The 27890-nt window shown below is 40.9% G+C and overlaps 4 protein-coding genes across 5 annotated transcripts; all 4 read right to left on the reverse strand.

The window, feature by feature from the left end:
• Nucleotides 1-396: 396 nt before the first annotated feature.
• Nucleotides 397-14219, reverse strand: hsc70 (heat shock cognate 70). 2 transcript variants are annotated; one of them, XM_036006095.1, is made up of 10 exons: nt 14098-14219; nt 12147-12351; nt 11840-12045; nt 11472-11624; nt 10844-11399; nt 10489-10691; nt 10177-10375; nt 9806-10038; nt 9485-9619; nt 397-829 (listed from the first exon to the last, which is right to left on the reverse strand). In XM_036006095.1, exons 2-10 carry the CDS (start codon nt 12349-12351, stop codon nt 728-730), a joined length of 1992 nt encoding a protein of 663 aa, XP_035861988.1. In that variant the 5' UTR covers nt 14098-14219; the 3' UTR covers nt 397-727. The 2 variants fall into 2 exon arrangements, with proteins under 2 accessions (XP_035861988.1, XP_031154757.1); XM_031298897.1 differs by lacking the exon at nt 397-829 and having other exon boundaries at nt 9106-9619.
• Nucleotides 2422-4246, reverse strand: LOC116049340 (C3a anaphylatoxin chemotactic receptor-like). Its single transcript, XM_031298900.2, has one exon. The coding sequence runs from the start codon at nt 4236-4238 to the stop codon at nt 3210-3212; it is 1029 nt and encodes a 342-aa protein (XP_031154760.1). The 5' UTR covers nt 4239-4246; the 3' UTR covers nt 2422-3209.
• Nucleotides 6015-8365, reverse strand: LOC116049343 (chymotrypsin-like protease CTRL-1). The gene is made up of 7 exons (XM_031298905.2): nt 8295-8365; nt 7984-8087; nt 7805-7884; nt 7629-7710; nt 7304-7484; nt 6997-7124; nt 6015-6348 (listed from the first exon to the last, which is right to left on the reverse strand). The coding sequence occupies exons 1-7, from the start codon at nt 8344-8346 to the stop codon at nt 6187-6189; spliced, it is 789 nt and encodes a 262-aa protein (XP_031154765.1). The 5' UTR covers nt 8347-8365; the 3' UTR covers nt 6015-6186.
• Nucleotides 14220-15369: 1150 nt separating the features above from the next.
• On the reverse strand, nt 15370-26435 carry si:dkey-238d18.4 (TBC1 domain family member 15). Its single transcript, XM_031298885.2, has 11 exons — nt 26424-26435; nt 22269-22702; nt 20446-20631; nt 20174-20292; nt 19557-19660; nt 18379-18446; nt 18121-18267; nt 16872-16962; nt 16594-16742; nt 16349-16490; nt 15370-16255 (listed from the first exon to the last, which is right to left on the reverse strand). Exons 2-11 carry the CDS (start codon nt 22477-22479, stop codon nt 16087-16089), a joined length of 1386 nt encoding a protein of 461 aa, XP_031154745.1. The 5' UTR covers nt 22480-22702; nt 26424-26435; the 3' UTR covers nt 15370-16086.
• Between the last annotated feature and the right edge of the window lie 1455 nt (nt 26436-27890).

Here is a 27890-nt window from a genome sequence, read left to right on the forward strand (position 1 = left end):
TATTTACATTAACATCCATGTGTTCTTGAATTCATTTTTAGGATACATTTGCACTGAATTCAATATGTTAAGCTGTTTACGCCCTTGCTTGCATCCTTTTTCAGCAGAAACTGCTTTTTTAAAGTTTTTTTACAGATCATAATCTTTGACAACTACAGCACCTTTTTTATCGTGTTCTTTTTCAAAGCATAGTTTCCTGTGTAATGCTAGCTAGAAAAGATATTGATTAAAAACCTTTGTGGTTACAGCAACCAGTTTTATCTACCATTTCCAACAGCTGCAAGTTGAGAGTCCCAGTGTGTACCCATTGTATGCACTATTGAATATTCTTTATATGAGTTATTAAAAAACGTAATGGTATTAAAAGATGTAAACCACAAAAAACAGTACATTTTGTAAATCCGAATCCCATTTGTGATCTTTATTGATTTAATGTTTACAAACCTTCATGGAAAATCAGCACTGGAGAGAGAAATAATGAAGACGACAAACAGACTCTGATTATGTCTCATCTGACTATTTTAACCATGTGCAAGTGTCAGATTTTGTTACTTAGATTAGAAGTTAAATATTGAAATCTTAAAGTTTTGAACAAATATAGCAATATTGTAAATCAGAATGAGCCTGTGATCAAATGTTTATTGAATGTGCATTCTGGCTTAGTAAACAGCTTTAAGGCAGTAAGTCTGTGTTGGGATCTGAGATAAAGAAACTGTCAGTATAGTGTTCAGTCGACCTCCTCGATAGTTGGGCCAGAGGAGGAGCTGCCTCCAGCTCCACCAGGGAAGCCACCTGGCATTCCTCCAGGCATCCCTCCTGGCATACCCCCCTGATATAGCTGGGTGATGATGGGGTTGCACACCTTCTCTAGTTCCTTCTGCTGGTGATCATACTCATCCTTCTCTGCCGTCTGGGTAACAGAAGGAACAAATCATGTTTTGAGTTGGTGCATATTGTAGTTGTCTGCTGCATAACAAATTGATGTGAAAGGGAAGTGGGGAAATTGCTTAATACATTGTTTACATGATTGAGGTTGCCTCTCTGCTTTCACAATGTGAGCCAAAGAGGAACTTATCAAGAATCGTGTTTCAGTCACCTGGTTCTTGTCCAGCCAAGCAATAACTTCATTGCACTTGTCTACGATGGTCTTTTTGTCCTCAGGGCTGATCTTGTCTTGGAGCTTCTCGTCCTCCACAGTGCTCTTCATGTTGAAGGCCAGAGACTCAAGTGAGTTTTTTGCTGTGACCTTCTCTCTCTGGGCCTCGTCTTCAGCCTTAAACTGCTCTGCCTCCTGCACCATTTGCTCAATGTCCTCCTTGCTCAACCGGCCTAAGGGAGGATGAAATACAAATGTGTGTACCTCCTGTGCAAAATGTACTTATTCTCTCTAATCTAATGTACATCATTCCTTCACCTTTTGTGCTATATCAGCTCCTGATTTAAGAAGCATTTTATTTGGTTATCTACCTTTATCATTGGTGATGGTGATCTTGTTCTCCTTTCCAGTACTTTTGTCCACTGCAGACACATTGAGAATGCCATTGGCATCGATTGTCAAAAGTCACCTCAATCTGAGGGACACCTCTGGGAGCAGGTGGAAGACCAGTCAGCTCAAACTTGCCCAGGATATTATTATCCTTAGTCATGGCTCTCTCACCTTCATAAACCTGAAAACAGTGATTTGGTTGCATCAGTGAACACTGTCAAGAGTAATTGTAATGCATTTGGGCAATGGAGAGTTTACTTAAGTGTTAAGAACTTTACTTCAAGGTTGCTCTACCTGAATAAGCACACCAGGTTGGTTGTCTGAATAGGTGGTAAAGGTCTGTGTTTGCTTGGTCGGGATGGTGGTGTTCCTTTTGATAAGGACAGTCATTACTCCTCCAGCGGTCTCAATTCCCAGGGACAGGGGCGTGACATCCAGCAGGAGCAGGTCCTGTACATTCTCAGACTTATCACCTATCTCATCTAAATTAAAGTGTCAGTTAATGGACACATCATGTTCTCTTTTGTAATTTTGCTGACTTGATGGTAGTAATATTGCTGACTTGATGGCAGTTACAGGAACTAAAGAGGTCAGCAAATATCAAACAATAACATGTGTACTACAGCACATTGAATAGGAAGTTACTATCTACATGACTAGGATTCTTAAGGGTACGTTTCCAAGGGAATCTAAGATTGGGAATTTTAGTTTGAAGTTTTTTTTCTTTCTTTTTTTCCTTATTTTAAAATGATCATTTTGTTTTACATTGTGCTTTAAAGTAATCTGCGGGTGGTCTGATTTACAGAGTACGTTCCATTTTTGCAAACCCAGGAAGTTAAGCATGTACTGTTGTGGTATCCTGTAAGATAAAACACCATCTGGTGAGTAGTGTGTACTCGTGTTGGTGATGTAGAAGTAAGAAAACAGCTCTTAAAATATATTTTTATTCACCTTATTGAAACGCTCAATTATTAAAGCTCAGTCTTGTGTGACATATCATGGATGCTGCTATGGACAAATAGCCTGTCAATAACCATGGGTAAATGAGCATCAAAAGCTTACAAACAAACATCAAATTGGTTCCTTTATCATATTAGTTATAGGCAATTCCATATCTGATGTCTTAAAGTTTACATGGTACAAAATAATTCATTGTTACACAAAGAAATACCCACACAGGTGTTTTCAATTATTCCGGCTGATTAGACCTGTAACATATAGGGAGCTATGTGATATCAATCTACATGTACTTGTAAGAAAAAGGTGGAAGATGTAACAGATGCAACGCAGTAACAGGGGAGTCGGTGGGGATGTCTTATCAGCCATGAGTGAAAACATCTGATTGTGAAAAGGTGCATTAATATAAAAAAATGTAAAAACAAATTGGTTACTGTTGTATTGGTGTCATGTAATTCCGTGTGGGATGGGTCACTTAGTGGCATGACACGTGAATAAAAACATCATTCAATCAATCAATCAATCATAGCAAATATTCAACACATTTGTTTCTGTGCACAAAAGTACTGACCGAATCAATTTAACATGTCACTTTCAGTTTGTGTTTTTCTTTTGTCACTATTGATTACAAGTTTGCTTTAAAAAAAATCTGGACTCATTGAAGTTACAATGCCTGGGGTCTTAATCAGTGCTCAATGTCTCACTCTCTCGTCAGTGATAACCACTTTGCTTTCTGTGAAGTTTCAGGAAGTGTCTGTGGAGGCCTTTATTCAGTGCTCACAGTCTCTCTCTCGCCAGTGATGACCACTTTGCATTCTGTGAAGTTTAAGGAAGTTTCTGTGCCTTTCCTCTCTAAAGGTGCAGTAGAGTCTGACTTCCGGGAAATCCGAGAAAAGTGTGACGACAAGGAACGAGAGGACATAAAGGACAAGTGGTCCTCTGCCAGGGCACTCTCTAGGACAAAGCATATGGACTGCCTGAGCTTCTTCTGGAATTCATCACACAAGAATACATAGAGAATGGGGTTCAGGCAACTGTTCATAAAAGCCAGACTCAAAGCCAGTGGACCTACAATCATGACAGTATTCTTAAGATCTGGGTTATTAGAGGCCTTTAACTCTATAAAATGTAAAATATGGTAGGGCAACCAGCAGATGAAGAATGCAAGAACAATAGAAAAAATAATTCGGCGAGATCTCTGTTTCCTGACCCTATGCAGGCGCCCTGCACGAACAGCTATGGCCACATAACAGACAATTATTACCAGGAATGGGATGAGGAAGCCCACAACAAAGCGAAAAATGCCAAGAATCCACATTTGTTCAGGTGTTATGGAATCAGAATAACCACAATAACTCTTCCCATCTCTAACACCAAGCTTGCGAAAAATGGCATAAGGGGTGCTGCAGACCATAGCAGTCATCCAGATGCAAATGCATATGAGCTGGGCTTTGCAAACGGTGCGCTTGTTTTGTGCCCACACCACCACCCAGATTGACAGGCAACGATCCAGACTTATGGCTGTCAGAAGAAAGATGCTGGCAAACATGTTGACTATGATCACAAAGCTGTTGAGCTTGCACATGAATTCTCCAAATTGCCATTGATGATCCTGAGAGATGGAAATGATTGTTAAAATCAGGAAGGCCGTAAAGAGGAAGTCAGCCACGGCCAAGTTGAGAAACCAAACTGAGTTGACTGTTCTCTTCATCCTGCAGCCTGTCACGTAGATAACCAGGCCGTTGCCCAGAGTCCCCACAATGAGGATCACACAGTAGATTACCAGGGAGGCCATCCGCACTTTTCTGATGTTATCTAATGAACAAAACAGAAATGTTTTATTACAGACATTAGTATCTTCAACACATTCTGCAATATGCACTGAGAAAACAGATTATTTTTATAACCAGATAAAGTAAATAATAATAATAATATTATTAATACAAATAATATTACACTTATTTAATATATTGCATTTTACAAAAAGTCACAAAGTGCTTAACAAGAGTAATATTGTTAAAATAGGATCCCAAAAGATTAAATAGAACAAGCCAAAAATAATAAAATAACAATAGAACTACAAATAAACACAGTAAAATGAAACTTAAAAACAAACAAATACAAAGATGAGACAAAGTCCAGTTTAAAAAGGTGAGCCTTCAGCTGCTTTTTAGCATCAACAGAGACCACAGAACGTGTGACTAGGAAGGGCCTTCCACAGTGTGGACCCACCACTTCAAATGCACGGTCACCCTTCACCTTTGGTCTGTAGTCGATTGTGAGGGACACCAGTAATCCTGGCTCAGAAGATTTAAGCAAACCTACTGGTAATATATACGGATGGAGCAGATCAGAGATGTACACAGGTGCCTGACCATGCAAGGCTCTATATGTCAGAACAAGAACCTTAAACTAAATCCTCAACTTTATAGGAAGCCAATGTAAAGAGGATAAGATGGGAGTGATGTGAGTCGTCCTGTTGGACCTGTTCAACAGCCTGCAGCAGCATTCTGGACCAGTTGTAGACGGTCCAGGGATGACTTACTGAGGCAGGTGAAAAGGGAATTGCAGTAGTCGTGAAGGACATAGGAGCGTGAATGATCATCTCAGATTGTGATACAACAGACCTGAGTTTCTTTATGATCTGATTTTAATTAACTCCATACTGTTTACCTGTTTTAGAATGCTCCTGTCCTGGCACATGTTCTATAAAACTCTGACTCCCACTATACTACTAAATTGGATGAAGTAGTCACAGAATACTATGCAAACTAACTTTTCCACTCATTTAACTCAATTGGTATTGTGGTCACACAAGGGTTTATGCATACCTATTTTAGATCACTTCGCAAGAAATGATGGTAGACCACCTTTCTGTTAATGCAATTAAATAGCAAGCAAGGATTCTTACCAGTCTCCATTTTTCTGTTGCAGCAAGAGTCTGTCTTTATTCTAAGTTGATCTCTATCTGGTTTTGCTTATTTACTTATTCTCTCGCTCTCTCTGATTACTCCTCCTTCTCGGTTCATGCAGCTGCCAATGAGACAGTACTTCTGCTGCTGCTGCTGCTGCTGCCATGGCTTTGCAACAAGACACATGGAACATAGAACATGGAACATAAAATATAATAATTAGAATATTATAAGATTTCAACAGGACTTGACATGACTCTTAAAATGACTGACTCACTCTGACACAGTCTCAACAAAAGTTTAAATAAGCTTCACAAATGTACTTTTTGTTGGAGGGTTCTTATGTTGCATATTTTATTATATTCATTATCTAAGTATTTCTTTTTTCAACCCTCCCTGTGGAACGGCTTGTCATTTACATTTTGATCTCCATTTTAAATGATTGTGTTAAAATGTTGGCTCCACACACACACACATGCCACAAAAAAACCAATGTGACCGATTTATGTCCCCACAACATAAGTTTCTCCACACACACACACACACACACACACACACACACACACACACACACACACACACACACACACACACTGTATGTTTAACACTTTAGCCTACATGGCTGACATGAATGTAAAACATAAAAACCAACACTGGTGTTCTTAAGAGTTATATTTTTTATGCATGATTTCTCACAAATGCACCAAACATAGCAGTACAGTAAGTGGTTGCTATTCGACAGCTAATAATGGTGCTGTATAGAATCACAGTGAGGATCAGGACAATGGGAAAACATGCACATGTATATTGCAGATTTTTTGTGTTTGCACGTTAGTTGGAAGCAACAATCTGGTCGACCCAGCTGCGCAGGTAGGACACACGTGCATACACAGCAGGGGTGCGCACGTTGCAGTTAGAGGTTCCCCAGGACACAATACCTACAAGGGACCACACTCCACTGTTCTCACAGACCAGAGGGCCACCAGAGTCACCCTGTAATGAGACAAAATATGATTTTGTTAATTGGCTTTTAGGAGCATGCATTGAGTCATATAATAGAATGAAATCTTGGATCAAGCGCTTGATAGTGATGCATTGAGGTTACTTGGTGTTCTGTACAGCTTTTAACAGGATGTAGGCTGGCCTGCCATCAGTGTTACATCAATTCAAAAACAGGAAAACATGCAGCAAGAACAGTAAGTAACAGCAAGAAAATAAGAAGATAGAACCCTTTTTAGTTACACTTTCATTATGAAGTATCTTACAACCCATCAGTTAATGATTAATTAGTAATGTGTGTTACTAGTTTGTTTGCTAAATCTATAAATGGCTCAGACAGTAAAGACTGCTCTTATATATTCTGTGAATATCCATTATCAATTTGGATTTTTTTGTGTATAATATTTGAAATCTAAGTAATTAGTAAGTCATTCCAAATACATTGTTGTAGTCACTTCTCACAGTGTATTATAATTTACATATTAAATATGTCCTACATTTGTGATATATCAACAAATCAATTTAAATTTAATTAGTATATCACGAACAATTGGTTTATAACTGACTTGCAGCTGATTGTTGTTTTGAAAAATTACTTATTTTTCTTACAAATGTGTATTTTAGGCATTGAATCCATGTTACCTGACAGGAGGACACTCCAGAAGCACCAGCACAGATCATGGCATCAGAGATTTTGTTACCCCAGTGCTGCTTGCACTGAGCAGGGCTGAGCAGAGGCAGGGCAGTCTGCTGGAGGTAGCGGGGGGTTGCTAAAAACAGAGAGGAAATGAAGATGAGGCTCACTGCCCAAATACATCTTTTACATCTTTCTTAGTGGATGTTTATATATTTTTTTTAATATTTTTTTCCTTTGTGGAAATGGAGCAGTTCATACGTCTGTTTGTAAATATACTCTGTGTGTAAAACTTGAAAGCAAATGCTCACTCACAGGTTTGGCCGGTCTTGCCCCACCCAGTGGTGACACATCTGGTTCCATAGGGGATGTTGGTGCTGGAGGAGGCCAGGCACACAGGAGACACACGGGATGTCATCTGAACTGGGGAGGACAGCTTCAGAAGGGTGATGTCATTGTTGAAGTTCTGGGCATTGTAGTAGGGGTGACTGATGGCCTGGATGGAGAGGTGGGCATAAATCATAGGCCAATATAATGCAAATTTGCAATGACACATATAACCAGGAAATGGGTACTTTAAATAAAATATTACATTTTTATTAAGTAAAGAAAGTTTTTTATGTGTTATGGTGTTGCTTACCCTGGAAATGGACTTGACCTGAATTTGCTCACTGTTGGACTGACGATCATGTTCTCCTAAGATTACACGGTGGTTTCGAGGACTGGAGAGAATAAAAAGAGACAGAGCAGTGATTACAGAGATGGCAATGTTGGGATTTTGCTCATGTCAATGTGGGGCATGGAAAATTTACTTACGACACACGGCAGTGAGCAGCAGTGACAACCCAGTACTGGTTGATCAGGGATCCACCACAGAAGTGGAATCCTCTACCATCCTAGAAGTGAGAACATGTGTTTGTACAATTTCTGAATTCCACAAGGGGTTGAGATTGTAGCAAAAACTACAGTGAGTGTGGGTGCATTACTTAGGTTACCTGAAGTGAAACCTGCCAAGGCCAGGACCCAGACACAGCGTTCTGCCCATTTACAATCTTGTTGTATCCGCTCACTTGGGGCTTGATAGCAGGTACTCCACACCCTGATGCCAAATCACACAATAGAATACTTATCATGCTTGTTCCACAATAGGGCATACAGTGTATACCAGGAAGTGTTCTGTGTATTATTGTGGTTACAATCTTGTCAATATGCAAGCAGTCAAACATTAAGAATCTATTACTACCAAACCATTGCAGAAAAATCCTACAGATAAAATGCATCTGCTGGTAAACCACCAGTCACTCACCCAGTGCAGAGGCCACAAGGGCAAAACAACTGACAAGCAAGAACATGGTCATGTCTCAATCTTGATTCACTTTTCTGAGTGTCACCTGTGTGGGACACTGGCTTTTATACTGGCACTGGCTCACACCTGACCCTGAGTTCCACATGTAGCACTCCATACTGCAGGTACCCCCACACCACACACACACACACACACACACACACACACACACACACACACACACACACACACCAATGCCTGTGATAAGTCTGGGAAGGAAACATCTGGTGATAAGCACCTGACATGAAGCCTTCATCCACCTATAGTTGTATGCTTGTGTTTGTCCAGTGTGCATAGGTCATGGCTTTTAGCAAACAAATTGTTGCATAATCATTCCATTGGTAAGAAGCAACAACACTGCCCCTTGTTACTACTCTATTTACATTAACATCCATGTGTTCTTGAATTCATTTTTAGGATACATTTGCACTGAATTCAATATGTTAAGCTGTTTACGCCCTTGCTTGCATTCTTTTTCAGCAGAAACTGCTTTTTTAAAGTTTTTTTACAGATCATAATCTTTGACAACTACAGCACCTTTTTTATCGTGTTCTTTTTCAAAGCATAGTTTCCTGTGTAATGCTAGCTAGAAAAGATATTGATCAAAAACCTTTGTGGTTACAGCAACCAGTTTTATCTACCATTTCCAACAGCTGCAAGTTGAGAGTCCCAGTGTGTACCCATTGTATGCACTATTGAATATTCTTTATATGAGTTATTAAAAAACGTAATGGTATTAAAAGATGTAAACCACAAAAAACAGTACATTTTGTAAATCCGAATCCCATTTGTGATCTTTATTGATTTAATGTTTACAAACCTTCATGGAAAATCAGCACTGGAGAGAGAAATAATGAAGACGACAAACAGACTCTGATTATGTCTCATCTGACTATTTTAACCATGTGCAAGTGTCAGATTTTGTTACTTAGATTAGAAGTTAAATATTGAAATCTTAAAGTTTTGAACAAATATAGCAATATTGTAAATCAGAATGAGCCTGTGATCAAATGTTTATTGAATGTGCATTCTGGCTTAGTAAACAGCTTTAAGGCAGTAAGTCTGTGTTGGGATCTGAGATAAAGAAACTGTCAGTATAGTGTTCAGTCGACCTCCTCGATAGTTGGGCCAGAGGAGGAGCTGCCTCCAGCTCCACCAGGGAAGCCACCTGGCATTCCTCCAGGCATCCCTCCTGGCATACCCCCCTGATATAGCTGGGTGATGATGGGGTTGCACACCTTCTCTAGTTCCTTCTGCTGGTGATCATACTCATCCTTCTCTGCCGTCTGGGTAACAGAAGGAACAAATCATGTTTTGAGTTGGTGCATATTGTAGTTGTCTGCTGCATAACAAATTGATGTGAAAGGGAAGTGGGGAAATTGCTTAATACATTGTTTACATGATTGAGGTTGCCTCTCTGCTTTCACAATGTGAGCCAAAGAGAAACTTATCAAGAATCGTGTTTCAGTCACCTGGTTCTTGTCCAGCCAAGCAATAACTTCATTGCACTTGTCTACGATGGTCTTTTTGTCCTCAGGGCTGATCTTGTCTTGGAGCTTCTCGTCCTCCACAGTGCTCTTCATGTTGAAGGCCAGAGACTCAAGTGAGTTTTTTGCTGTGACCTTCTCTCTCTGGGCCTCGTCTTCAGCCTTAAACTGCTCTGCCTCCTGCACCATTTGCTCAATGTCCTCCTTGCTCAACCGGCCTAAGGGAGGATGAAATACAAATGTGTGTACCTCCTGTGCAAAATGTACTTATTCTCTCTAATCTAATGTACATCATTCCTTCACCTTTTGTGCTATATCAGCTCCTGATTTAAGAAGCATTTTATTTGGTTATCTACCTTTATCATTGGTGATGGTGATCTTGTTCTCCTTTCCAGTACTTTTGTCCACTGCAGACACATTGAGAATGCCATTGGCATCGATGTCAAAAGTCACCTCAATCTGAGGGACACCTCTGGGAGCAGGTGGAAGACCAGTCAGCTCAAACTTGCCCAGGATATTATTATCCTTAGTCATGGCTCTCTCACCTTCATAAACCTGAAAACAGTGATTTGGTTGCATCAGTGAACACTGTCAAGAGTAATTGTAATGCATTTGGGCAATGGAGAGTTTACTTAAGTGTTAAGAACTTTACTTCAAGGTTGCTCTACCTGAATAAGCACACCAGGTTGGTTGTCTGAATAGGTGGTAAAGGTCTGTGTTTGCTTGGTCGGGATGGTGGTGTTCCTTTTGATAAGGACAGTCATTACTCCTCCAGCGGTCTCAATTCCCAGGGACAGGGGCGTGACATCCAGCAGGAGCAGGTCCTGTACATTCTCAGACTTATCACCAGCCAAGATGGCTGCCTGCACAGCTGTGAAGAGTGTGTATGGTGAAACTAATGCCACGATGACAAGAAAGCTTTATGTAACAACCACTTAATCATGTTTAAAAGACAGCCTTTATACTAAAACAGTGATATGACTAGAACATTTGCATAAACCTAACTGCTGTAGAGGTACCTACCTGCACCATAAGCCACAGCCTCATCAGGGTTGATGCTCTTATTGAGGTCACGGCCATTGAATAAGTCCTGCAGCAGCTTTTGAATCTTGGGGATACGTGTGGAGCCTCCCACCAGAACAATGTCATGGATCTGGGCCTTGTCCATCTTGGCATCCCTCAGGGCCTTCTCCACAGGCTCGAGGGTTCCACGGAACAGGTCTGCATTGAGTTCTTCAAAGCGGGCCCTGGTGATGGAAGTGTAGAAATCGACTCCTTCGTAGAGGGAATCGATCTCAATGCTGGCCTGGGTGCTGCTGGAGAGGGTGCGCTTGGCACGCTCGCACGCTGTGCGCAGACGACGCACAGCTCGCTTGTTGTTGATGATTTCCTTTTTGAACTTGCGCTTGAACTCAGCGATGAAGTGGGTAACCATGCGGTTGTCAAAGTCCTCACCGCCCAAGTGAGTGTCACCGGCAGTGGACTTGACCTCGAAGATGCCATCCTCAATAGTCAGGATCGACACATCGAAAGTACCACCTCCAAGGTCAAAGATAAGGACATTACGTTCACCGCCAACCTAAAATAAATGGTAAGAATTACTAATAGGAACACGAAAGAGGATAAGGTTTGCTTTTTATTATCTAGTTACCTTTTTGTCCAGGCCATAAGCAATGGCTGCAGCAGTGGGCTCATTGATGATGCGTAACACATTAAGGCCAGCGATGGTTCCAGCATCTTTGGTGGCTTGACGCTGGGAGTCATTGAAGTAAGCAGGTACTGTGATAACTGCATTGGTCACAGGCTGTGAAGACAGTTAACCCTTGAGTCAATACATTTGTGTGTTCAAGGCGCATATAGAAACAATTTCTCACAATGTCTTTTGAAGCAGAGGAAAGTGCTTGCTATGATTCTGAGATATTACAGTTTAGATAACAGGTTTAAATACTAGGTACTGTTTCCTGACAGTTGCAGCTTGTCACTGCCACCCTTTTTGCCTGCATAAAACAACTGCATTACCTTGCCGAGATAAGCCTCAGAGATCTCCTTCATCTTGGTGAGGACCATGGAGGAAATCTCCTCTGGGTAGAAGGTTTTGATCTCACCCTTGTATTCAACTTCCATCTTGGGTTTGGATGAGTCATTAACGACCTTGAAGGGCCAGTGCTTCATATCTGACTGCACCACAGCATCGTCAAACTTACGGCCTATCAGACGCTTAGCATCTGAAGGAGATTTAAGAGAAAAAACAAGACTCTGTGAGTCATGTCTTAATTTTGGATCACTGTTTCTTAGCCTGTTGCCTTTTGAGTGTTGCAGTCCTTACCAAATACAGTGTTGGATGGGTTCATGGCCACCTGGTTCTTGGCAGCATCTCCAATCAGTCGCTCAGTGTCTGTGAAGGCCACATAGCTGGGTGTGGTCCTGTTTCCTTGGTCATTGGCAATGATTTCCACTTTGCCATGCTGGAAGATGCCCACACAGGAATACGTGGTGCCCAGGTCAATGCCTACTGCTGGTCCTTTAGACATCTTAGATAAAAGAAAAAGGATGAAAAAAAATAGCTGAATAGTATATGTATTCATCATCACTGAATAAAGGTTTTATTTTCAATTGTATGTTTATCATTGTAATTTTTTCATACTTGGACTTCTAAAATTGTGATACTAAAAAATGTGATTCCTTGTAGTACTATGCATGCACCTGCACAGTATGTACACCCATGTACAGTATACCTACTGTCGTTTCTACAAAGCCCTGACCCTGTTACATAAATCCAGATGCAGGGCCACGTGAGGCTCAGCTAGTGGTGGAGTGGTATCCATGCCATAGTGGCTTAAACCACCTCCTGACACTCGAGACCAAGAGACTGGATTATGTCACACTGCCCGTTAATTCCGTTTCCACACCGCTTCTCTCTCCACTCCTCCCTCAGCAACAAGCAGGCTGGTGACATGAATGTACTGATCCTGGCATAGTGATAAGTGGGTCTATTTTCCGACAGCTGGTTCCAAATAACTTACAGTGACTATAATAAGCATCAGCGTGTCTACACCGCAATGAATGGAAGATGGGAAAAAATTGATCATTGATCACTAATCATTTATCAATGACTAGTGGGAAAAACTTGCTTGGTTCCTATTAAAACAGAGTTCTTAAAAACCAAAAGTACACACAGGGAACTACAGCTTTGAGGTGCAGTAACAAACAACTCAAAAAAGCCTCCTCTTGCCTTACTTCTTGTGCTCTGACAAAACCAGCAGACTGGGGCATGAACATTAAACTTCTTTAGAAGCAGAGAAAACCACAAAGATATATCTCACAGAAATAGCCTTTTTGGCTAATTCTGGCTTCATGTGTTTTATTAATTTGCACTGTCCCCTTTCAAATAAACTGAACTGAAACTGAAACAAATATTCCACCAAATCACAGAGCACAAAGCTGCCTTGATATAAGTTGATTTGATTACATTTTTTAAATTTTCTTTTTAATCTGTATGCTTCATGGGTGAAAGTAGAAACTCTAATGTCCCAGAACTGCTTCAACTAGAACAGACTATTGAATTATCTCTTGTTACCCAGTTGTGTAACACGGAGCAATGCTGATATAGCACTATTGCCTCACTGCCTGTCCTACGCCCACATCTGAAACTTGCAATGTGCAGTGTAAAGAAATATGTTGGAACATGATTATAACAGCATTGTGGCCTGTGACAAAGTTATACACATACGGAGGTGGTTTGTATTAGAGACTGTCTTTTGCCATACGGTATAGTTAATGCAATTCAGTTTCCTCTGGTTGAGGCTATCCTGAAACTGCAAGATCACATCCAACTGACAATGTTGTCATATGGAATTGAATGATCAAAATCCATATGGGGCGGCCTCTAGCTCACCCAGTAAGAGCGTGCACCCCATGTAGGCTGAGTCCTTTGCAGCGGCCCGGGTTTGAATCTGACCTGCAGCCCTCTGCTGTGTGTCATTCCCTCTTTTTCTCTCCCCCTTTCCTGTCTATCCACTGTCACTATCGAATATAGGCAAAAGCCCCAAAAAATAATCTTAAAAAAACAACAAAAAAATATCCATATGCATTTGGTTTGCTTGACGGTCACATGCTGTGTGGTTTTTCTTAGGGATTCTGCTTCAGATTGTCATGCCATTGTTTGACAGAAACCATGCAGGCCTCTCACATTTGGCAGTTAAGTTTTTAAAGCTACAAGCAAGACAGACTCAGAATGAAGCCAGGCAGAGTGCAATGCTTCTTATAGAAGGGGTTACCTTGCGCTGTCAGATGTTCGACTTGAGTTTACTGAGTTAGAGCGACACAACACTCTCCAGCACTCCTTTCCCTCTCCTGGCCGGCGGACTAAGAGAAAGAGTGCCTCTGCTCCCTAGTGTATATAGACATGAGAGCCCATCAGGGTGTCAGGTGACTCCACCAAGGAAAGTTCTAGGCCCATGTTTCTGTTCATTGACTGGATTTCCTTGAAAGAAAGCTTGTCTTTGTTACCTACGTAGCCCTCTTCTAGTTGAGCAAAACAAACAAAAAGTCAAATAAAAGATAGGGCTTTGATTTGCCATCTAAACTAAACTTGTTTTTTTTTTTTTATTTTGTGAGCATTGTTCTGTTATGAAAAAGTAATTCCTGAACACAATAATGTTGTTTTAACCATTATTAAAATCTCTGGATATACCTTAAACCTCTGGAATTACAATCAATGTGCACTTTGTCTTAAACAGATGTTTGATCATAAAAAGGCTTTAAATATCAGCCAGATGTGAATGTCATTTGCAGTATAGGACCTGAAATAGATAGATTACATTATTTGTTCACACTGTAGCTCAGGAGGTACAGAAAGTCGTGCATTAATTGCAGGGTCGGAGGTTCAATCCCCAGCTCCTCCAGTTTACACTACACGTTAAGATGTCCTTGAGCAATACACTGAACCCCAAGTTGCTCCACTGATGTTGGTATGGGTGAATGAGAGGTAAAAATGTTCAAGCGCTTTGTATGTTAAAGCAGAAAAGCACCATTCAAATGTAGAGTTACACTGACTGAGTCATGTTTTCTGTGTTTTTAGGAGAATTAAATTCTTTTCATCCATCCATCTTCTTCCGCTTATCCGGTAACGGGTCGCAGGGGTAGCAGCTCCAGCAGGCAAACCCGGCCACCAGGCGCTCGCTGACGGGCCCTCCATCTGGGCCTGGCTCCAGACGGGGGCCCCGGGCTTCCTCCGGGCAGGGTCACTCCATCTCTACCTCGTTTTTTCATAGGGTTTTTGAACCATTCTTTGTCTGGCCCCTCCCCTGAGACCACTTTGCCTTGGGAGACCCTACCAGGAGCACAAAGCTCCAGACAACACAGCCCTCAGGTTCATAGGGACACACAAACCTCTCCACCACGATAAGGTGATGGTTCCAGGAGAGGGCTTCTTTTGCATTCCTATATTTCAGATTAGGTGTTTTTTTTTTAAATCCTTTTTGATATATTGCCTGCATTTGGTTAGTAATATGAGGGGTCTTTCATTCAAAGCACAAATAAAATCAAAGTTATCAAAGTAAAAGCTGACTTCCTTTATTATGTAAGGTATATAAAATAAGAGGAAAACACCATGATATTGCCAACTCAACATAGTAAACAATCTTCAGTAGTTTCATTGAGGTATAATTTTTAGGGTTATTTGTATTGTGTATGTGTTTCATTCAATATTTAAGACAGTAACAGTGCAGTAACTTTTCCTTCCCCATACTGCATGGTCTCTCTGCCAGAGCTAAAAAAACTGGACGTTTATTCCTGTTACATATGCCTCTCTGACACCTCTCTGGCTTTAAATATAACTGCAGTTCGTTACCGACACCACCTGTTGCGACACACCAGATCTTAGTATTCATGCACGTCTGTCGAGTAGTTGCTTTCTTTTAGCAGTTGAATATTGCATAACCCAGAAAAACAAATGCTTTAAGGCGTGGATTCCTATCTCCTAATAAGAGCTACTATTGAGCTTAAGCTTTTCTTATTCAAGGATGATCAGAAGAGCAACTAAAAATAACTCACAGTTGGTCAACTGTCATATAATAAATACTGTACATTTATACTAAACAGCAGTAACTGATCCAACTTAAGGTAAGCAGCCTTTAGTGTGTTTCCCTCAGAAATAAAAAAAACAAGATAAAGAACATCAAAACTCTAAATAGGGATTATTTGTCCCCTGTTACAAATTACAGTTTCATTACAGTCTTTGACATCAGGTATTTAAATAGTAGCTATCACTTTAAAACAAGTAAACTACGGAGTTGATAAAGAAAGTCCTCTTCTTTGCCCTTGTCTGCTCTGCAGCACCCATTCATGTAATCCCAAGCACAGCGCTTGCAGTAGTTGTACAAATGGTGCTCCGCTTTCTTCAGTGTGCTGTTCAGGTCCAGTGTTCCCTGAAGCCTGCACAAAAAGGCAAATGTTTAACCAACACATTCATTAACAAACACACAATCCCTTTGTGATGAGCTTTCATGTTTTAACATACAGACAAACCTGCTAGTAAACTGGATGAGTTGTACATCATCTCGGCACAGCAGCAGAGACTCTCTGTTCTCTAACAGGATGGCTGCACAGATGAAGAGCTCAAAGGTGAAGTCAGTGTTAATGGCCGGCAGCTCTGAATTTGAACTGTCTTCTGCAGGGACACATCACCGCATCAGAGTCAGACATTGAACAGAGGTATCTATCCCTCCACAGTCAGCCTTATTTATTCTGTTTACGTGAGTTATGAGTTCTACCTGGTCTGCATTTTCGTGCCAGCCTTTCCTGATAACGGGCTCTGTCTACTTGCTGGGAGATAAGCTCCAGGTGGTCACAGCTCAGGATCTCGAACAAACGTAATGCGTCACTGTGTTCAAACTCCCTCTGGAAACCCAGCAGCAGCCACCTTAAAAGACGCACAACACATGCACACACACAAACTAAATTTGCATGTGGAATAAAAACACATATAAACCCATATTCACAAATAGAGAATAAAAATACAGACTGTTACCAAAGATCTGCGTAGATATACCTGTGGCAGAAGGTGAAGCTCTCCATGCGGTCTGTGACCAAATGAGAATAAAGCTGCGGGTCCAATTCCTTCAACAGGGCTGCCTCCAACTCTAAAAGACATTAAACACAACTCTTTCATATGCTTACACTGCAGAATCTAAACTCATTTATAGACTGTACTTTCTTTCTGTTTTCCACCTCCAAGGAAGGTTTTTTGGTTCGGATGGTCTGTTTGTTTGGTTTGTCTGTCAGCAGGAATATGGAAACACTACTGGCCCGATTCTCATGAAACTTGGTAGAACGGTGTAGGCCAAGCAAGAACCCATTAAATTCTGGAGCGGATCCGAATCACAGGGCGGGTACACAATTCTTTTTTTTACTTTCATTAACATTGTGAGATAGGGTGTTTGTGCTGTATTCATTTGGTGTCGGAATAATCGGAAAAAAAAAGGTCTTGACTGGGATAATTTACACAGCATTAACATTGTGAGATAGGGCATGCCTTGGCGGAGCTCTGTGCTCTACAAGTGCCCTTCTAGTTTCTAATATGTTTTTGTCTGGTTTTGGCTCAGTGTTTTGGGATTTTTCACATATTTATATGTTTTTTGTCTGAATGAAAAATAAAGCTTTGACAGATTCAGACATTCAGACAGTCAGATTTCTGAATTAACTAACCAGTCCATGATAAAACTTAAGAGACATGAGAAAAACACTTTGATATATAATAGACAGACTGCAATTATTGTTCTGGAGATAAGTTTTCCAATGTCCTTGTTTTACCACTAGAGGTCCTGAATCTTTTTTTGCAATTACATTTAGGAACCAATCTCATTTCACAACGTATTTGAAACATAGCATTTAGGCCTACTATACATAATGATTAGAGCCCGACCAATAAAGTTTAAAAATAAACTTGTTTGTTTTATTTTCACAACAGAACAGAGGAACATCAAAATATATTAAAGTTCTGATAAATAAAATGTATAAAAATACAAACTTAAGATATAAAACTTAAAGGGTTAAACACGAGTGTTGCCAACAGGGACATTGTAGAGGCCCTCTGGTGGACAAACTATGCAACGCCAACACTCATAACATGGTTGAAGGGTGTTTCGGCCGTTTTTATTTTATTTTTTAAATTTCATTTATCGGCCATTATAAATGCCGATACTGATAGTTTGGAAAATGCCTAATATCGGCCGATAATATCGGCCCGCTGATATATTGGTTGGGCTCTAATAATGATGCATTTGTTTTGGTAATCCCACCTATTTTCCTGTGCAGACCGTCAGCCCTGAAGTCCTTGGAGAACTTCTCCATGTAGCAGGAGAAGCTCCAGAACGTGTCAACTTCAGAGTCGAGAACCTCCAGGAACCGGCTGCACAGGTCGTTCATTCCTTGGGCATAACTGACCTCTGGATCAACAATCCATCAACAGTTAGTGTCTATAACGGCACAACACACAGCCTCTGATGTTGTCTGATCTTGTCAGTGTCAGTAATCCTGAGGTCATTTGTGTTGTTTACCTGGATGAAAAGCAGCATAAGTGATGAGGATGTCTCTTAACACCAACAGATTGCCTGAACCTTCACCCCTGCAGACACAGAAGTGAGAAGAATTAGATAAACACTGCAGAAACTTATTTACTGTGCACTATATAGAGTTGGCAAGCTTTTTTTTTTTTACTGATATGATACTGTTATGGAAATAATCCACACACAGATAGGGCATGATATAATGACAGTTGCTTCCTCACATTTATAGGGCAGGTAACAATTACTTTACTTTTCTTTTTTTCCATGAGACAAATACTAGATTAATTTAATTAGTTAACTTGAAATGATTTTATTCTACAGCAGTTTCACAAGTAATTATAAGTGATACAAATTTGATTACTCAAGCTTTTAAACCACAATTTAAAATTAAGCTCTCCGTTCTCCATTCACTTTTTTTCAGCATTGTACCAACATGCTTGTATTTAGGAGAAGCAGTCAGACTGGTTCAGGATCCCTGAGGGGCAGGAGGCAAAATATCTTAGTAGCTCCCAAATTAAGTTTGGTCTGTTCATTATCCCCCAGTGTTTATCTAAATTCAGAGCAACTCACAGCTCACTAGACTTAATTATCTTTGAATTAAAAACCAAAAGTCTTTCCGTTAACAGGTAGAAAATGCCGATAGCCTATAAACAGCTGGTTGTAAATTTTGAGATTTAAGATTTACAGCCTAATCCAGGAAAAAAACAAAGCGTGAGCGACCTGTGTAGCTATGTGCTGGTAGGATTCCTTATTTCTTGTAAAAGATGATGTGGCCTTAAGAGTTAATTGTGTTGGTATTACAGTCTTTTAACAATATATTAAACCTGACTTGCCACATTCTATTGCTTTTGCTTTTCCTTTCTGGGTCACCTAAAGTGAGCAGAAAGTGAATGATCCCTTTTAGCTGCTTAAAACTAAATAGTTTACTCCAACAACTTGTTTTAAATGTTCGTTTTGTTACTAGTGTGTTTATAATATGTCCTAAATTATGTCAATGTCCAGCACTTTGGTCAACCTGGTGGTTTTAAATGTGCTTTACAAATAAAGTTGGATTGGATTGGAGTTGGAACAAACCTCATATCAAGGGTCAGCAATCACATCCCATACACTATCTGTTGACATATCTTCAGTATAGTAAAAAAACAAAACAATGCCTCACTATCACTCACTGATAATAGCTCAGTACTCTGTTGGTTCTTGGCACATCCTTGTCAATGATACGCGTGGCTTCCTGCAGCTCCTCTTGGTCAAACGTGACCCGCTCAAACAATATCTGGTAACAGTAAGGAAAAATATATATTTGACCCCTGTTGATTATGATCTCTGTGTTAACCGCTTTAGTGGAGTCCATACAGTTGGAAACAATTAATCTTGTTCTTGCACTAGAAATGGAAATAGTAATGTGGGCTGTACACTAGTGTCAGTTCATTCTGTTGAAGCTGCATATGAAGTATCATTGGATGCACAAATCCTAGGTGCACACACTCCCCAGACAGTGCTTAACACTTCAGCGGGTACAAAATGTAAATACAGGATACACAGTTTGCTTAACATAATTATATCCTTGTCCCTAAACATACTTGACTCCTCCCACTTCACAAATATTATATCTTCTATCAAACAAGGACAAAGAAATATACATTTAATGGAACTACAGAAATAACAAAATAAATAAAAAAGAACCAAAGCAGAAACGTATTGAATAGAAAAACCGAAGTATGTATAAAGTAGAAAACATAACAATGAAATATATAGATTACGATTATACTATTTAAACTCATCTAACCTGTGCCTGAAGCTCCAAGAAAGCCAGTCTGTCGCTGACCCCCTCCGACTGGTCCTGGGTCTGTTGCTGGGCCTGTGTCTGCCTCTGCTCAAAGTACCTGACTGCCGCCACCAACTCAGCTGGAATGAAGATGGGATTATGTGGTCATATATTTAAAAAAAAAAAAAAAAAGAAAGAAAAGAAAGTAGGACATTAATTAAGGTTGACACTCTTTAGAGCCGAATGACCTTTTACTTTATTGCGACATAGTTGATGCATGTTTGGGCATTTACCATCCGTGCCGTTAAGGTGCATCTGCACTGCCGAAGGAAGGAACTGCTGCCACTTTCTCTTCATGATCCGGTAACGCACGGCCATCTGCTCCTGCAGCAGAGAACGCTCTAAAGCTGTCGAGCTGCATGGGTACATCCCAAACAGGAACCGCCACGCCAGGCCACGCTCAGAGGGACAAACGCCACCTGGACAGGGATTGAAAACCTTTGATCATTTACAGTATACGATCAATATAACTGACTCTCCAGTGTTTGGAGCTAATTATCATTTAGTCAAACCAATCTCCACCAGACCAAAACTAAATTTTTTAATGAATCGCATGCGAGAATTAGAGCTTTGCACCTGAGAAAAATCTGAGAGAATCTTTATGAAACAATAGCTGATCCAAAATTTGGTGAACTTTACCCTGCTTTCACCGGGATTTGAGATGTCTTATGTAATGGTTTTCTCTGCGAGTTCTTTAATCTTTGGTTTCCATGTTTGTAGGGATGGAATGTGCATAAAGGCCAAAAGGCCAAAGAAAAGAAGGGGGGGGGGGGGGGGCACATTCCTGCTCATAGATGATAGATTCAGAGTGATGTTTTACCCCAGTGAGAACTGTAGTGTCTAGATGTTTGTTGTCCTGTGCCTGGTGCCCAGTCAGCATGCCAAGATAGTGCCAGGACCAGTTGAGTGACAGCCTAAGGACTGTGTTCAGGGGCTGTTTAACATATATTTATGCACTGGTGCCACTTCAGAAACACTAATGCAGAGGTATCCTCATTTCTTAGCTTCACACACTTCACTGAATGTTTTTGTCTGGCTGGTGAATCTCATGTGATTATATTCTGCTTCTTATCACAGTAGTCACACTGGAGTTCTTTGCTCAAGGGGGTCAAATGTACAATGCAATGTTCGATTTTAGAGAATGGTTTGACTGTGACTTAGCTAATGTCTTGAAGCAAAGCATCACTTGACTTCCTTCTGGTCTGCAGAGACAGTCACTGATGCATCTGGACACAGTTTGATTTTTCTAGACACTAAAGCCACATGTTGATTATCAAACTTTTATGAAACAGATAAATGGAAACACATAGTTAGAAATTATTTAAAAAACGTTTTGTTCAGAATAATACTAGGCTATATAACTGCATGCCAAGCACTTCCATGTCACACCCTACTGCATTAATACAGAAACAAACAAATAATCTTGTAAACAGGAATTTTGCTGGATTAGCAAAGACTTTATATTTCTAAATGAGGATTATGGGATTACTTAAGGTTTTTGCTTGGCCTTTTGTGACCTCAGAATCATTAGTTTCTACTAGGCTACATTAAGTTCAAACTGAGCCACTGACAAATATGCCTACTTTTGTTATAAGAAAAGTTATAAGAAAAGGTTTGTCACAATGATTCTATATTAGGTCAATCAAATACCATAGGGCCTATAAAGGACTTGAAAACAATCATATTAGCTACAGATTTAATATCTGAATCTACATTTTTACATTGCATTACAGAGCTGACTAGGCACAGTGCACGTTATGCACTTTAGGCCTATCCAATATAACTTTTTTACTGTTTGTTTTTATTGGTTGTTTTTAGCTTCATTGCAGCCTATTATTCTCATTTTTTGTTAGCTGTGTAAGGAAGACTGGCAAAGCAAGCTTTTCATTGCATGGTGTAAGTTGTCTTTACTGTGCAAATGATAATAAACCTCTTGAATCTTGAAAGCCTATTTTTTTTATTTTTTTGATAGACAGATAGATAGATAGATAGATAGATAGATAGATAGATAGATAGATAGATAGATAGGTTCTCGATTGATTGATTGATGATTTACCGTTTTTGAAAATATGCATCCTCAGTCTTGACTCGTCGACCCTCCCCTCGGCGTCCATGACTCCAGGTAAGGTGAGTCGTGCGGCGGACAGAGCAGGACAGCTGACCGCTGCTACTCTCTTCTGGAAGCGGACATCTGGCTGGGGACTGTCCGGTGAGCTCGTCTCCTCTCCGGCTGTCTGTCTCAGATCCTCCATCTGTGTCTGCAGCATCGACGGTAGTCGCAATCACACCATGCACAGGTGAAGAAGAGCTTGTCAACAGACACCAAACTGTCATCCTGCAGACTACCTGCTACTGCTGCCTAAACACTGAAACCCATCTGGAGCTGAAACCAGCCAGGGACTGACTTCTGCCGCCGGAAGGAGTCGACTCGTTCGAGATCACAAAACGTGTTGAATGAGTTTCAGCGAACCATTTCCAGCTCTGTTGAATCTCCTTCGGCCATCTGGGAGTCATATGACTGCACCTTGAGATCCGAGTTTGGCCCACATTCCAGGTGGACTTGAGTGCCAAAGTTCACATTGGATTTGCGTCTCACTCCACCTAGTGGTTTCATTTTTAACAGTATCAAGCAGCAAATCAGAAGCCCCGGATGACAAGAATGTGTCCCAAAACGAATCAGTCAGTTAAAGACTTAAAGGACAAGAACATATGTTAGGCATATAAGCTTTTGCTTCAGCCAGAGATGGCAAAAGTAGGCTACTCACTTCCCGTAGCCTACTCAAGTAAAAGTACAGATACTTGTGTTAAAAATACTCAAGTAAAAGTAACGAAGTACAGGCTTGTAAATGTAGCCTACTTAAAGTATAAAAGTAAAAGTAGCCTTGCGACTGACAACCATTTTTTATCAACCCGTTCTCATTCCGAACTCGTAAAATAAGGACGTTTGGACAGTGGCTGTCAGCGTCTGATGTGACGAAAAAGGCGTCTTTCAGCGTATTTGTGTAACGCACTAGGGAGAGCAGCAGTTAGATAGGATTTAGCGAGTAGTATGTAAGGGCGAATTTCCGGGCAAGGAGGTTGGTTGGGGTGATAGATGGGTCAAACAAACACAGGACTTTCCCCCAGGAGAGTGGGGTTCACATCCCGCTTGTCACGCTTGCTATATTCGCTTTTTATTTTCCTCCCGCGTGTCACAAAACCGTACGCCCACCCACACAGGACTTTCACCCAGGAGAGCGGGGTTCGCATCCCGCTTGTCACGCTTGCTATATTCGCTTTTCATTTTCCTCCCGCGTGTCACAGAACCGTACGCCCACCCACGACCCTTTCCTAAACATAACCATCCCGTTCTTCCCGTGTGTCACGGAACCGTAAGCCCACCCACGACCTTTTCCTTAACATAACTGCTTCAAAAGGAACGGCAATAGTCCTGACCAAGCGCGTTTACTTATAACGCTAAAGGGACGGCAATAGTCCCGACCAAGCGCGTTTACTTATAGCGCTAAAGGAGACTTTTAGCGTCAATAAGAACGACAAAGGCACCTGACCAAGCGTCCGTATTTTACGAGATGAGTGTGAGAACCTGTTGTTTTTATTCAAAGCTACCTGGACCACACAAATGTTACTAGGGTGTGAGCTGAGAAACTCCAGTGGACATGGAAAAAAGCCTCTTTATATACCATTGCCTACATTTTAAATGGATGTCTGCCATTATAGGCCTAAAACATCACATAGATGATTATTGTGACGTAGACTGGGACTCCAGGTTAATAAGATTCTGACTGAGTAGTAAGATATGAATTCAATTGTGATTCTGTGAGAATTCACAGATCCAGTTTCTCTTTTTTAATCTTCCCCTTAACATTTAAAGGAATCTACATGTACTGTATGTGTGTGTGCTCAGGGATACTTCACCGATTTAGCATTAAGCTTTGTATCAGTAGAAACACGGTAGTATTTTTGAATGACTGTGCTTCCCTCCCTCATGTCCCCCTGAGATGAGAGATCTCTGTATTGTGGATCTGGAAAAAAGCCTCTGATGACGCAAAAATCATCGTTTTCCGTCATCGGAGGCATTTTTGCCCAGAGGCAATGGACTACAGCCAGTAGTAGGAGCTACTTCCGCATGTTTTCAACCCGCTCATAGGGGGAAGATTCCGAAAATTGCCGAGGCAAAACGAGAATCAGCCATCTTGAATCCTCGCTGGCTTCTCAGCAGAAAACTTTTAGATAGATAGATAAATTTGTATTCATCCCGAAGGAAATTTTAGAACAATTATGTGCATTCAAACTACCGCACATGTGTACCACCGGGATACATTGGTACAGATCGGAGAATATGCAGGACACTTTATTACAAACGGAATACTCGACACACTACGCGAGCTTCGCCCGCCGGCTATCGAGACCAGCAGTGTTGCTCGATGCCTCTGGCCGGTAAAGGGATATCATCAGCGGGGAACATTGAACGAGTTTGCCGGTGGAAAGCTAGCCGGCCACCTGTTCCATCAATCCTGCTTGCAAGTGTCCACTCATTAGACAACAAACTGGACTACATCCAACTTCAACGAAACTCCCAACGCGAGTTCAGAGACTGCTATGTTTTTGTTGTTGTGGAAACATTGCTGTATCGGACTATCCAGCTACCAGGCTGACTGCTCTGTCGCCGGGTAAGACTAGCTAGTGGAAGTGGGCTGTGTTAACACGGACTGCCTGGCGCAGAAATGGGGGTGCTTGTATCCAACTAACTGCTAACTGCTGGTGGAGTTTGTGACTGTTAAATGCCGACCATTCTACATTCCACGCAAATTTACGGCTGTGTTTATACTCGGTGTTTATAGCCCACCAAGCGCTAATGCTAGTAGCGCTATGTGTTAGCTGAACTTTACAAAGCATATAATGTGTGTGCACTAAAAGTAGCCTGTTTCATATGTCGTTTTTATATAATGTCGTTTTTATATATTTTAAATGTTTAACACCACTTGAGCCAGGGTGAAACGTTGTTTCGTGTATATGTTTGAAATGACAATAAAACACACTTAAGTTGAGTTGACTGTCTCACTGTCTGTCTGTCTGTAAACGGTAGGCGTGGCTTGGGAGTAGACGCTAAAGCAGCGAAGCAAGTGCATTCTGGGATTTGGTGTCTTTCATCCACATGAGCCAAAAACACATTTTCTGGCTTTTCTCGGCCTAGAAGCCACCAAATTTCACATTTCTAATACATAAGTGACTCAATTTAAAGATTTATTCATCTTTCCAACGGTGAAATATCCCTTTAAGAAGTCCCCCATACTTTTAGAGTTACAACTAACAACCACTAGATGGCAGCAGCGTATAAGAAATGAACTGAAAGCTAGTAAATCTTTTAACATGGAGTGCTAATAATAATAAATGTAATATGTATGATCTCCGTTTTCTTCATTTTCAATCATGTCGCCGTCCATACTACTATGCTAACGTTACCGCCATCAAGCCGCAATGATTTGCCGCGAATGAATGACGCCAAATCTGTTGAGTAGTCTTGTAGTGGTGCGTCAAGTACAACGTATATTCCAACGTATATTCCCATCCAATTAGGTTGAATTCGGTATTGATGACGGGAAAAATAATAACAGTTCCTCCACTGAAATTATGAAACTAAAGTAACGAGCCAATTTTGTAAAATGTAAGGAGTAGAAAGTAGGCTACCGGTATTCGTGTTAAAAATGTAAGGAGTAAAAGTAAAAAGTCGGCACAAAAATAAATAGTAAAGTAAAAATATCTGAAAAAGCTACTTGAGTACAGTAACGAAGTATTTGTACTTTGTTACGTCACATCTCTGGCTTCAGCCTAAGCCTTTTCAGTCACTTTTTTACTGTTTGAGTTTACACTGTGATGTGTTTATAATTATTGTTTTAAAGATGACTGGAAGATTCAAAATTCAAGAGGTGTATTATCATTTGCACAGTAAAGACAACTTACACCATACAATGAAAAGCTTGCTTTGCCAGTCTTCCTTACACGACAAATAAAAAATAAAAATGGATAGGGGGCATAAAGTGTACTGTGGTGAAGGCCACATGTCCTTCACATCTCCACTGATAAGTTGTGCAGTTTCTCACAGTTGGAGAGCCTTCCTGTTCTGAGCAGTGCTGTCTCCATACCATACTGTGATGGAGCCATGGAAATAAACAACTAAACTCTAAACTAAAGCTTTGATATCCCCAACTACCAATATATAGTCCATGATCATTTCTGCAGGTTTCACATTTTGTAAAGTCTATCTTATAACAGTAGCCTACTGGGATTATGCACATAAACATGGTTATTGATCACTGTAATCCTCTTTCTTCCCTTCCTACAGTGATTAAATGGAAGTGATTGGGAACAAAATCCACGATCAATGCATTCAAGTTTAACTGAAGCTAATGATGTATGAGGCTTTAGACAAATCAACTTCCTAACCAATAGACCTCAGTCTGTCGGTTATATAATCACACTACAGAATATACTATATTCTCAACCATCACCCTGAACACCGGCGTTCAAGAAGGCTCACCAGCGTCTCTTCTTGTCTCCTCAGATCCTGGTGAACCTCTACCGCTGCACCATCGAGAGCATCCTCACCAACTGTGTCACAGTTTGGTATGACAACTGCTCTGCCTACGACCGAAAAGCACTGCAGAGGGTGGTGAAAACTGCCCAACGCATCATTGGTTCCTCACTCCCCTCCATCGAGGCCATCCAGGGCAAGCGATGCTTGTGTAAGGCGCGCAGCATCATCAAAGACTGTTCTCACCCCAACCACAGACTGTTCACCCCACTCCCGTCCGGGAGGCGTCTCAGGTCTCTCCGCACCAGCACGTTCAGAGGAAGCGCCTATCCTGCGGCTGTCACCCTACTAAACTCTAGCTCTGCATCCCGGTGACAAACAACCAACTAAGCCCCCCAACCCACCCCATCCCCCTCCCCTGCCCCCGCTCCTGCCTGTTGAGGTGTCCACGACCATGGCAACCTTGACAGGGACAACAAGGAGGCGGACATCCCCAGCCCTCTCCAGGACATCCCCAGAACCCCCCTTTGTGGTTTCATGGACTGTGCAGCAGAGGGATGTAACACAAAGAGGGAAGTTGGTGCTAAAGACACTGTAACTTTGAAGTAACAAGTACAAGAGGACCAATTACAGCAACCAGTATGTATGAGCATGTCAGGATTGTATTAGGTTTAAAGAAATGTGAACATATTATTTAACCCAGATACAGACTTATAATTGCTATTATTTCAATACTAAAATTTTGTCTATGGAGCAGAGATACCACTTTACTATTTGTATACTGATGGACGCCTCTATCATTTGTGAAATCCCACACATATTAAGCTATGCTAATGTGACAGTAAGACTTTTTCAGTATCTTCACCGTCTGAGTTATTGTTTTGAGTGTAAAAAAGAATTGTTGGTGACTCAGATAGGTTAAAAAAAATATACACTTAAGCTTCAAGTAAATATAGTTTCTACCCGTCACACATACACTGTATACCATTTGTATTAGTCTTGTCATATTTGCCCTCAAGATTTTTGATGCATACATGTATAATATTTCCTCCCAAACTCAATGAGAAAGTAATTTTGTTCTTCACCTTTCTGTCCAAACTTCCTTTTTTTGTCAATTCACACTGAAGGAAACAGGAAACACACCCA

Source organism: Sander lucioperca, chromosome 10 (assembly GCF_008315115.2).
Source record: "Sander lucioperca isolate FBNREF2018 chromosome 10, SLUC_FBN_1.2, whole genome shotgun sequence".
Taxonomy (NCBI): Eukaryota; Metazoa; Chordata; class Actinopteri; order Perciformes; family Percidae; genus Sander; species Sander lucioperca.

Coding starts and splice junctions, on each gene's coding strand:
- LOC116049340 (XM_031298900.2), bottom strand. CDS start 4,238: ATGGCCTCCCTGGTAATCTACTGTGTGATCCTCATTGTGGGGACTCTG.
- LOC116049343 (XM_031298905.2), bottom strand. CDS start 8,346: ATGACCATGTTCTTGCTTGTCAGTTGTTTTGCCCTTGTGGCCTCTGCA. Junction 7,885..7,983: donor CTTGGCAGGTTTCACTTCAG/GTAACCTAAGTA, acceptor TCTCACTTCTAG/GATGGTAGAGGATTCCACTT. Junction 7,485..7,628: donor AGGTCAAGTCCATTTCCAGG/GTAAGCAACACC, acceptor CTCTCCATCCAG/GCCATCAGTCACCCCTACTA.
- hsc70 (XM_036006095.1), bottom strand. CDS start 12,351: ATGTCTAAAGGACCAGCAGTAGGCATTGACCTGGGCACCACGTATTCC. Junction 11,400..11,471: donor CTTATGGCCTGGACAAAAAG/GTAACTAGATAA, acceptor CATTTATTTTAG/GTTGGCGGTGAACGTAATGT. Junction 9,620..9,805: donor CTTGGCTGGACAAGAACCAG/GTGACTGAAACA, acceptor TCTGTTACCCAG/ACGGCAGAGAAGGATGAGTA.
- si:dkey-238d18.4 (XM_031298885.2), bottom strand. CDS start 22,479: ATGCTGCAGACACAGATGGAGGATCTGAGACAGACAGCCGGAGAGGAG. Junction 19,661..20,173: donor TCTTGGAGCTTCAGGCACAG/GTTAGATGAGTT, acceptor TACTGTTACCAG/ATATTGTTTGAGCGGGTCAC. Junction 16,256..16,348: donor CTCATCCAGTTTACTAGCAG/GTTTGTCTGTAT, acceptor CTTTTTGTGCAG/GCTTCAGGGAACACTGGACC.